We start from the raw sequence: 12,281 nt of genomic DNA on the forward strand, positions 1-12,281 counted from the left end.
GGTTTATTATGGCCTGTTATTTTTTTTTTAACTTGAGAGGCTACTGAAAGTAAAGTTGTTACGTTCAATGATTTATATATATATTTTCAACTGGTCCCTGGCTTTGGGTGTCCAAGAGAAGAGGTGGGATAGGAGGTAAAGTAGATTTCAGTTAGGCAGTAAGGTCAGGTACTAGAAATCTGAATAGTATGAGGTTGAGTTGGGGCAGCTAGAACACTTGGTCAGAAAGAAACAATCAACTTTCAGTCAGGTTTTCCAGAACCAACAACTAATTTCATTGCTCTTAAAAAAAAAAAGTCAAACCAGAAACAGCCTAAGGTCTTTTAAGAAAAGATATGCAATTGACCTTTCCATCCAGATGTCCTCCCTCTTAGCAGTGCTAAAATAGTGTTTTTGAAGGTATACTGCTTGTGCTTTGTTTAGATTTTTTTTTTTTTTTTTTTTTACAAAAAGCAACAGGATGGACCTAACCCAACCCAAGCAGATTGAATTTGGGTTATTTTTTTAAACCAAGATTAAGAATGATGGATAGTATTATTGAAGGCTATCAGATAGCCCAACCTGAGGTTTAGGGAAGAAAGAGAACATAGATAATCTAAAGCATGGTTATGTGAACATAAATAAATGAGACTCTCTCTACACATTTTCTTTTTTTTGCTTTGCATCTATCCATTTGTGACTTCACTGATAAGAATGGTTAACCATTTTGGTATTATAAACATCACATGAATAAAACTGAATTTTAACAGTAATACAGGTTACTTATGTCAGAGACCTGTGCTAGTGACTGTCCTTGAACAATACAGAGACTCAAATTTGAATGTTTGAATAAGTTAAATCCCATAGTAAGTGTAGATTATATCAAACACTCTTTTTAAATTTGAATTTCTAACAACTAAACTCTCAGTCACTTGGTAACAACTCTATTTTCAAAAATGTAATACAATATATAATTTTGCCTGCAAACTAAATATCTGATTGGCATACTGAATAATATATGTAACATATTATTGCATTCTTTTTTAATAGGTAAAATGTTTTGCCAGTCATTTTATGTGTAAAGCTCATAGACACGCTAAACTACACTCCTTTCAAAACTGCCTAGTCATCATTCACAAAAGGGTTAGTCCAGTGGACATGTTAAAAGCCACTGTTTTGACTACCTAACGTGCACATGTTTGAAAAAATTTCTCAAATGAAAAACATGCTTAAGTTCCCCTGCTCCCTCCACCCCTCCCTAATAAATCATATTATTGATGTATCCCTCCCTTAAAGAGTACCCCAATTCCTCCATAGGGACTAAATGAACCTCGTTTCGCTCAGGCCTGCCCAGCGAATAAGAACCCCCTCACAAATAAAAGCATATACTTTCAGAATAATTTGAAACAGTTTTCAGGCTCACAGAACCAGCTGAGCTTGCAGCAACCTGAACAAACCTTGGTTTTAGAAAACAGTACATCGACTGCAAAAACTATATTTTAACAAATGTTCTCTGTGCTCCATTGGCAGAATGAAAGGGCAAGAAAAGGTGACTTTCTCCCTTATCTTCTGTTTTCTCTTGTGTGCAGCTGATTATACAGAAAGAGTGAGAAGCTGAAAGGGAGGCATCATGTCATACGAAGACTTTGGCCAGGGCGTCTGCTCCAGCACTGGCAATGTAACATTTTGATGGGTGGAATGCTACATCATGAATTGATTCCTCAAACTTTTTTCGATGAGCTGTAAATTCCTGGATACAGGTCTTGCTTTCTAGGTTCCATAAACGTATTGAACAGTCATGACCTAAATACCAAAAAATGTGAAATTTTAAAAAATAAATTTGATTACACAGAGGTATAAAGAATACATAGATTTTATGCGAAATATACTTACTGCCAGACATCAAGTATAGGCCATTGGGATCAACTGCTAGACACGTAACAGCTTCTAAGTGGGCAACCATCGAATGGATCAGTTTTCCTTTGAAAGAAGAGACTGTTACTATTTTTCTAAGCCTGGACAAAGCAAATTCCTAAAAGATTATCTCTGTGCCTCTGAAAGTCGATTTCCTGTGTCACTTTTTTGTTCCATCTATTTAAATATATTATAGTGGTTTTCTTAAAACTTAAGTTTTAAAAAATGCAAACACAATAGTTATCTCTGTTAGGAACAAGTATTTTGGAATTGCCTGTATATGAGTAATTATAATTTCTTCATTTGTGCGACCCATCTTTGTGCAAAACATCACATATTGTTTCAAAGGTAATCTACTCTTACGTAGCACTGTTCATAATAACACTGTTTTCCAAAAGAGCATTAATGCAATGGAAAGAGACATGAATTTAGAATAAGAGGATCTGGCCTTACCCTTACTTGCTGTAGGACCCCAGAAAAATCTCAACCCCAGTTTCCACATCAGTAAAATAAGAGGGTTGGCTTAGATGACCTCTGAGGTCTCTTCCAACTCTAGGTTTATGACACATTAAGTATTATGTAAAAAGAAGCTGTAATAACAACAGTGAAGGCTCCTGTGGGTTGTGGCTGCGTGGAAGTCATGCTCAGATCATAGTTTCAGAACTCCACAATGCTTTGTTGTTGGCCGGCCTTGAAAAGACTGACCCTATGTGGGGTGAACCATCCTATTCCAAAACCTAGGACCTCCCCTGTATGCAGTTTAAAACTTTTGCTATTCCAAAAGGAGAGAAAGTGTAGTCGACTACAGATTATTTTTTATTTTTTTATTACAGAAAAGGAGAATGGAGTCCCAAAAATAAGAAAAAGTTACATAAACGTACTAGGGAAATCCTCCAGGCAAAATTGTTTATTTGCAGTACACATGACTGTCATCAATTTAAGTGAAAATCAAAGTGTCTTGCTCAAGTTCATAAAACGTAAGGTAGAAATTCTCAGTAAATAATAACAATTTAATAATCTAGATCTCTTTTCTATCTTTTCAACTGTTTCACTAAAATTTTTGGATGCCTTCAATGGTCAAATCATTCAAAATGAATCAGCACAAAATGTTTAGCAACATGCTAGAGAGAAGGGTTAAACTGAAGCACTAAGATTTGGTAGTGCTTTTTTCCCCCCTCCTCTTCCCACCCTCAGGTCTGAGGATTAGAAGGATGGTGAGGAAGAGTTAAAAAGTAAAGGACTTGGAGTCTAAAGACCCAAGCTCAAATCCTATCACAGCCCCTCATTACCTGAATGACCTTGGCATATCTCTCTGGGCCTCAGTTTCCTAACAGGCAAAAGGATGGGGTTTGATTATATGGCCTCTAAGGGTCCTCAAAGCTCTGTATCTGTGATGCTACCAGAGTCTAAGGAGTCATTTAAAATGATGTGCCAGAACAATATGCACTCCCTCATTTATATTCATATGGCTATAACATGACCCTACAGCCCATATTTCTATACAGAAGAATACAGGCTACTCTATAAAACTAAGTTAAATCTTGGCTGACCCTGTTAGTTACTAAACACTAAGGGACAGGAGAGAGAGAAGACACTAGGTGGCACAGAAGATAGAACTCTGGGTCTAGAGTCAGGAAGACCTGAATTCAAATCCAACCTCTGATACTTCCTACGTGACCCTGGACAAATCATTTACTGCTGTTTGCCTCAAATTTCCTCATCTGTAAAATGAACTAGAGAAGGAAATGGCAAACCACTCCAGTATTTTTGCCAAGAGAATTTCAAATGAGGTCATGAAGACTTGAATACAACTGAAATGACTGGTGATAACAACGATAACAAGAAGCCAAAATGTGAAAGCATTTCATCTTCAACCTGTATTCTCTGTATCTTTTTAATAAAACCACGAGGAACAAATTATTTTGGTTTGTTTACTCTCACAAAAATCACTATTGTGGAAGAATATCTTACCTGTGTTATTATCATAGAATTTAATGTGTCTGTCTTCATGAGCAGTGATACTGATTGGAAGGGTTGGATGACTGATGACTCTATTTATTTGGCAGGACATGTTAGAGCCTAATGGGGGAAAAATCAAGAAATACAAATTAGTTATTAGCATTTTCACACACTGAATATTTACTATGTAAATCCTAAAAAATCTTTAATTTGTCCCTAATTAAGTCACTTTGTGATTGCCTCCCAAATTTTAAAGGGAAAAAAATAAAAGACACTTAAATATTCTAAGAATTAGAATTATTTTCTTGCCATCTACTACCTTCAGATGTGCATCTGGGTTTAACTTAGGACCTCTGGCATTTCTCTTCTTACAGTTGAGATCTCGGACATTTTTCCTACTTTAATAATTTTCACTCTCACCACCAGACAACTTCCAAACAATTCAATGCCCTCTAGATCAATAGTTCCTTCTCCCAGACAATAATACTTATTTGCATGGCTTTTCATAAACCTCATCTTACTGAAACCTCAGGACAACCTACCAAAGGAGGCAGAAGTTCTATTACTATGAAAAGATAAATATAGCGAAGACTTATTTCTTACTCTATAGCCAAGGCTTTTGCTTTTTCCTAACCTCTCTCTCACTGGTAAGAGAGCACCATTATCAGGCTAGTGCTCCATGCTGGAACACTGGTGCATTCATCATAATACGAGCAAGCATTCATAATAGTGTATGCTTTATAACTTTCAAGATGCCTTCAAATTTATTATCATCTGATCATAATTTAATAAAAAGATTTGTTCTGTGAAGTTTGGATTCAGTTAAAGGGCCACATTCCCTGGTATAGGGATTATTAGCCCCATTTTTCAAATGAAGAAACAGACACGTAAAGATGCTAATATATCCACTGCTGAATGATGCTACTATATGGCTTGGATCACTGCTCACTAGATCCACAGAGGCAGGGATTCTCAGTTCTATACCAGTCTAAACATTTTCAAAGAAACTTTGCCTTCTATGGGTAGCAGGGTAGTTGAGTGACAGAAAGAAAACAGATTCCGGGACTTGTGGTTCATGGTGCAGTATTTTTCTCACTATTGCTATCCTGATGAAGTATGACTAGTGAGTTATGAAATTCTGATGCCTTCACTGCCAAGAATATTCTAATCTCTTTTTCAGGGATGTCCCTAACAATCAGTCAAGAATATTGGCATTAAAAAGATTTTTAAAGACAGACTTTAATTATTTAAATCTTTTTCTTTATTTAAATATTAATTGTTTAATAAAAGGAAGCACAGAGTTTACATTTGCCCTCAGATATATCATCATAGTATAGCTAGAATAAGCTTCTAACTATCTTCCTTTTAGAAAAATAGGTGACAAGTCATGGATTGACTGAACTGCACATCTAGTTGGAGAAGGGAAATTGAGAACCAAAAAAATGGAATGAGAAATTTTCCAGTCATTATTAGGAAACAATTTGGAAGCAGATTCTCAAATCACTAAACTGTGCATACTTTTCAACCTTTGTGATACCACTTATAAGTCTAAACTCTAAAGAGAAAAAAAAAGAAGAAAAGGCTCCATATATACAAAAATATTTATAATAAATCTTTTTAAACTAAGGAGGTGACCATTAATTGAGGAATGGTCAACAAATTATGGTACATGAATGAATGGAATATTAGCACACTACAAAATGAAAGGAAGTTTTACAGAATCACAGGAAGACCGACCAAGTGAAGAGTAGGACAGCTTACACAATAACAACACTATAAAGAAAAACAAACGCAAAGATTTAAGATGCGTGTTTAATGTACTGACCAATTCATGATGACAGAGAAACAATAATCAAACAAGAGGTAATGGAGTCAAGGAGAATAAAACACATTTTTGACATAGGAACTTGTTTTCTTTGACTTGGTATATTTCTTGCAAAGGTCTTATTTTCTTTTTTTCGTTGAGGGGGGAGAAGAAAACTAAAAAAAAGACATGCAGGAAGGAAGGAAGGAAGGAAGGAAGGAAGGAAGGAAGGAAGGAAGGAAGGATACCTTTAGTAGTTTTATTTTTTTTAATGCATAGAAGAGAAGAGAAGACTAGAAAGAATCAGAGACAAGCAGGACAGCTTTGAAAGCTGTGTTGAATTTGTAGATCTAAAAAGAAAAGCAAGCTACATATAACAAATATTTGCAGCTTCATGTACAATCTTCTTTTTCTATTTTACTATGTATGTGGAAATACTTATTTTATTTGGTGTTTAAGTTCAGAACAAAAAATTTTCTAAAAAATATTTTAAGAGGAAAAATACTCAAATGTCAAAAAATATTCATAATCAGTATCCAAAATGAGTTGTTTCAGCTTATAACTTTCCAAAAGACAATATAGAATTCATTTAAATTGGTACACATACTTGTATCTAGGTTGGCTTCTAAAGTGAGAATGCGCTGTCGTGTTTCCATGTTAAAGATGCTAGTATATCCATTGCTGAATGATGCTACCATATGGCTTGGATCACTGCTCACTAGATCCACAGAGGCAGGGATTCCCAGTTCTATACCAGTCAAAACATTTTCAAAGAAAAAAGAAATTAGAATTTTTATTTAGTAAAGTCAAGATGAAAATAATACTTTACAGCAAAATAAATAATGATTTCTTAAACAAAGTTTGTCATTAGGGCTAAAAAATTAATCAACAATTTTATTAAGCCCCTATTAAGGGGCTACTATGCTATGTTGGGAATGCAAAAACAAAAAGTGAAATAATCCCTACTCTCAAAGAACCTGTAATCTGATCAAGAAAGATAGAATGCATATACACCAGAAACATACAGTGAAAATATACAAATGAAAGATACTAAGAAAACAATTTTTTTTAAAAGATGACCTATGTCTTAAAGGAAGTGAGGGATTCAAAAAGGCAGAGGAGAGGAGAGAGCACATTCTAGGCACAGGGAACAATCAGTGCAAAGGAAATATGGGAGATGGAATGTCATGTGTGAGGAACAGAAAATCCAATTTGGCCAGATCACAAAGTGAAGAAGGAAAGTAATATATAATGAAGATGGAAAAAACAAGTTGGGGTCAATTGGAAATGGCTTTAAAAGTCAAACAGAGGAGTTTATATTTTATCTAAGATGTGCTAGGCAGTCAATGGAATTTAATCGACAGGGAAGAGTATGATTACAGCTACACTTAAGGAAAATCTCTTTTGGCAGTAGTGTAGAGGATGGACTGGAGAAAGATATGGCAAGAAGAACAACTAGATGGCCACTGATAGTCCAGGTGAGATGTGCAAAGGGCCTGCACTGAGGTGGTAGCTGTGAATAGAGAGAAGGGTCAGATGTGAGAGATCCTGTGGAAGGGGCAAAAGCAAGATGTGGAAAATATGGTATATGCATGGCAAAAGAGACTGAGGAATTAAGCATAGTACCACAGAAATGAACCTGGATAACTGGGCAAATTGTGGTGTGCTGGGAAGAAACAGGGAACTATGGCAGAAGAGTAAGTTCTGGTGAAAAGAAAGTGAGTTCTGCTTTAGACAAGCTGAGACTGAGATATCTAGGTAACATACAGTTTTAACATGTCCAATAGGCAGTTGCTGGAGTAGGACTAGTGCATGGGAGATTCAGGCTGGATAGAGATACGTAAGGATCATTTGCATAGAGATGATAACTTCACCCACAGGAGTTAATGAGGCTGCCAATATATCAATAAGCATTTGCTACATTTATAAAGCATTTATTATTACTTAATATATAAAGATACTATGCTAAGTCCCAGAAAAAGAAAAACAAAAGTGAAACAATCTCTGTCCTAAGGAGCTTACATTCTATCAAGATCAAGGGTAGAAGGAAAAGAGGACCCAGGACAGAGTCATGGAGGACACTCAAAGTTAGCTGGTATGATATGAATGATGAATCAGCAAAAGAAATTGTCAAGGAGCAAAAGAACTAAGAGAGAGAGAGTAGGGTCACAAAAACCTAGTGGAAAAAAGTATTCAGGAGAGGGAGGTTAACTGTCAAATGCTTCAGAGATGTAAAAAGAATGAATGAAAAAAATTCCATTAGATTTGGCAATTAATAAATCACTAATAATTTTGGAGGGAAAAATTTCAGGATAGTGAAAATAACCTACCAAAAGTCAGAAAGGTAATAAAAAGTAAAAACAGGATTCAAAGCCAGACTGATACCAAACCAAGTGCTCTTTCAATCACAACACACTGCCTCATGTCTCACGATTTAGAGGAGTCCCTTCCCAAGACCTCCTTTTACTCTATACTACATCCACTCCCACCATTGGTGGTGGTGTACTCATGTACATTCTAAGTTCTAGGAGTAAGGAATCCCCTCTCTTCCCTCTATACCAATATATTGTTTTAATCTAACTACTGAATCACCAGTACTAATTCACTAGACTTCAAGTACTCCATATAAATACTAGCTCCCTAAGTGCTTACGATTCTTTACTTTTAGTAACCTGGATAGTTTCCCACCTCCAAAATAGCCAGCCTACAGGCCTCTTCTTAAGGTCCTTAAAAAGGCCTGGGGAATAACTGGTAGCTGGGTTCCTACAAAGTCTTAGGTATATCCCTTCTCCTTTGCTGTTCAGAAGTATCCTCAATATCTGACTGGCACATTTTGTGATTTATTAATGTAAAAGTATAAACAAATGGGCAAATCATATTTTTTTAAAAGCTAGAAAATCTCACTATTGAAACATGGCAGCTAGATGGCACAGTAGATAAAGCACTGAGGTCCACTTCAGAAAATTACTAGCTGTGGGACCCTGGGCTACTCACTTCAGTGCTGTCTGCCTCAATGGAGATAATAATAGCACCCACCTCCTAAGGTTTTTGTGAGGATAAAATGAGACAATAGTTGTAAAGCTCTCCTGCACACTTAAAGTATTATATAAATGCTAGCTGCATTATTAGTATAATTGTCAATATATTGTTAATTAATATTACTTATTATTAATCGTTATTGTCATTATTAATAATTATCATCATTAATGTTCCTAAAACACAAGTCTCTCCATATAATTCTCCTACTAAAGAACCTTCAGTGTATCTCTATAGTCTAGAATCAAGTACAAATTCTTCAGCTTGGCATTTTTAAGGTCCTCCAAATCTAACTTCAGCTTATCTTTCTAGGCCTATATAATGTTATTTTTCTTCAAACAATCTTTGTTCCAAACAATGTGCATCACCTGTTTTCCAAGTTCAGCATTGCATCCCTCATCTTTTGCCTTTGCATAATATGGTCTATGCCTGGAATTTCTCATCCCTACTTAGAATCCACTGCTTTCTTTTAAGCTCCGCTTATGCACCACTTCCTAGAAGTTGTCCCTGACAATTCCAGCAGATAATCAGTTTCTTTGTCCTTACATAATCATTTACATACTTATCTGTTTACATTTTATATTCCCCCAGAATGAGAGATATATTGAATAAAGAACAGTGTTAAAATTAGGAAGGCCTGAATTCAACACTTGCCTCTGCTACGTAACAGCTGTGAGATCATGGGCAAGTAATAACTTCTCAATAACCCAGGCAAGTCCCTAATGTTATATTACACAGGAGTTGCTAACCTTTACTAGTTCAGGGAATTTATATACTGGCAGTTCTCTAAAAAAGAGATGAAAGAAAGGAAGAGGGAGAAAGAGAAATCAGACTTCCAGAAGAACATATGTTCCTGGGAGGCAGATGCTGGTTTTATTTTGTCTTTGTATTCCCATTGCCTCCTGTAGTGAAGTGTACATAGTAGGAACTTAATAAATGCCTGTTGAACTAGAATTTTAAAATTATACATACTAAATTATAATTTATTTTAAGAAATATGAAGAAAAACTACTTTCTAGGCTTAAAAATTAATAACAAATTTCAATTTAAATAAGATTTCAGAGCCCTATTTTATGTCCAGGATAGCAGAGTTTTATAAAGATAATCCATTTGATCCTTTTTAAGAAACAATAAAAACAAAAAGCGCATACCTTGATTATCATTAAATACACTTAGGGCTGGAGAAATTTCAGTTGTATTCCATAAACGAAGAGTGCCATCTGCTGAACAGGACAATAAACGTTGATGTACTCCACTATAAGCTAAGCCCCAGACTGCATCTGTGTGGCCCAGAAGTGCACCTCTTAAAACAGAAGGGTCTAAACAGAAACAAAAAACAAGGCAAAGATGCAAATTCAAGAAGGAAGACAAGTTAAACAAGTCATAAAAAGTATCTAAATTCTAAAGAAAACAAAATATAAATGTAAACACTAAGACATATGGAAGATATAATTTCTAATTTCCATTACTCAACAAGTTAAAAAAATTTCAGGTGTATAGAAAGGGAGACTTATCTTTCTAACAAACCCTACATTTTTATTCCTCATTACCATCCAGTCATCAAAATTCTACCTTCAAGCTTTGTGTTTGGCAAGTTTATTCCTATAAGTAAAACCTTACATCATGTTTTAATTCAAATGTATACCACATAACCCTGATCAACCCTGATGATAAGTAAGACCATTTGATATTTTAATTCTGCTCTTCAAAAAGTCCACAACCAATATCAACTTGGTTAACATCTGTTTAAGTCCTAAGTTTGTTCTATGTCTCTTGAATTGTTTTAGAATTAGCTTAGTTTCTGTATAATGCTAAAATAATTTTCCACTTTCTATAAATGTGATAGACATTTTTAAAAGCACACTTTTCCCTAGCTTGTGGGCGGTGGGAGGGAATGTAGAGCTGGCTCCCAAGTAACCAGTTACATGAAGTTATAGTTAACAGCTAATGACATATGGGGTTAAGGTTTCACAGTTCTGTACCCAAATTAAAGGGAACTTAAAAAAAAATATCTGTTGGGCTCTTAAATATTTTGGTAAAATGAACTTTAAATATAAGATTTGAATAACTACTTAGACATAGGAGCCATACTACTCATTCCTTCATAGTTTCCAATGTACTCCTTTTACAATGTACTCATTCCAGTATTTTCATTGTACTCATTTCTTTTTGTTTCCATAATGTACATTCAATAATGGTTTCAGAAAACTAAGAAACCATCAAAAACTCTGACAGTAATCCACTGGAGCTTTAAGGAATATGGGAATGACAACACTAACTTGCCTACAAAAATTGTGAGAAAGAGCTATGAAGTATAAGTACATGTTAGCTGGTATTATTCACAAACAGAACTTGATATTAATGACTGTTAATCTGTAATCAATAAAACTAGAAGAAAAATTTGTGTTCTCTGTTAAGATAATGGATGCCCCTTAAAAACCAGATGCCCCCAAATCCTAAATTTAGATGTTCTTCAGAACACAATAAAGTTACTGTTCACATTCATACAGGTCCACATATGCATCTATGAATCTATGAGTTACTTAGGGCAGGGGGAAGGAGGTCAAAAAAGAAGCATCCACAGAACATACCGTAAGAGTCATAGGGATCGATGTTTGGGTTTGTTGTGTTCCAGCCCTGAATAAGGCCGTCTGTCCCTCCACTATAACACTGTTCACCATTGCTGCTCATTACTACACAGAGGACCGGACCTCTGGGAGAGTGGAAGAAAACAAATTTATATTCTAGCCATGAACAAATTACATCGATAATAATACTGGTTCAAGGAAAAATGTTTCATGATTCATGTCAGTCTATTTCTACTTTTTAACATGCAAAGAATATAATGCCAAATCACAATTTAAATCTCTCCTAATTGAATAAATCAACAGTATGAAGCAATTCTTTAAACTGAAATGGAAGAAATCTAGGTATAATTTATTTGAATCAAAACAATAAAATTAATTCCAAATTTTTTTTGTCTAGACTGTTTTGAGGACAGGATGATTTGGGAAAATTTATGTTTTAATCCTCCTATTTGTTTCAGTATTCAAATACTGAAATTCCATATTTAAATAAATTCAATATAATAGAAATGTTTCATATAAATATTTGCATGTAATGTAAATAAAATGTATTGTAATCAATGCCCAAACTTTGCAATGGTAAGCTTACATTTGTAACTAAATGTAAATGAAATTATATATATATATATATATTCTATACATTTAAATTTACAATCATATAGTGTCTAAAAGCACATACTTACTTATGAGCTCGGAATGTATAGATAGGTTCCACATCAAGAGAGGTACTCCTAGATAAATTTTATTTTGCAAAAAGAAGAAAATATGTCTTGTGTTACCATACTTCACCAACTGCTCTTACAAAAACATCTTATGAAATGTTTTAAGAATCAAAACATGCTAACAAGAAACTGTTACAAAAGAAATGTAAGAAGATTACCCCACAGTATAGCATAGTGTGGAGTGCTGGATGGGTAGTCAGGATGATTTGGGGTTCAAATCCCAACTCTGACACATGACTAGCTATGTAATTCACAAAGCTCCCTGAGCTTATATCCTTATAA

At 34.9% G+C, this 12,281-nt stretch overlaps 1 protein-coding gene across 3 annotated transcripts in view; it reads right to left on the minus strand.

The window, feature by feature from the left end:
• Window positions 1-414: 414 nt before the first annotated feature.
• STRN (striatin) overlaps window positions 415-12,281 on the minus strand; it is a 146,711-nt gene continuing 134,844 nt past the window's right edge. For all 3 annotated transcript variants that reach the window (XM_072634162.1, XM_072634161.1, XM_072634160.1), the window contains 7 exons: window positions 11,961-12,008; window positions 11,284-11,405; window positions 9,844-10,011; window positions 6,264-6,404; window positions 3,865-3,972; window positions 1,873-1,959; window positions 415-1,782 (listed from right to left, as the gene is read on the minus strand). In XM_072634162.1, coding sequence (XP_072490263.1) covers window positions 1,613-1,782; window positions 1,873-1,959; window positions 3,865-3,972; window positions 6,264-6,404; window positions 9,844-10,011; window positions 11,284-11,405; window positions 11,961-12,008 — 844 coding nt within the window. In that variant the 3' untranslated portion in view covers window positions 415-1,612. The remainder of the gene's footprint in view (window positions 1,783-1,872; window positions 1,960-3,864; window positions 3,973-6,263; window positions 6,405-9,843; window positions 10,012-11,283; window positions 11,406-11,960; window positions 12,009-12,281) is intronic.

The sequence above is a fragment of the Notamacropus eugenii genome, chromosome 1, assembly GCF_028372415.1.
Source record: "Notamacropus eugenii isolate mMacEug1 chromosome 1, mMacEug1.pri_v2, whole genome shotgun sequence".
Lineage (NCBI taxonomy): Eukaryota > Metazoa > Chordata > Mammalia > Diprotodontia > Macropodidae > Notamacropus > Notamacropus eugenii.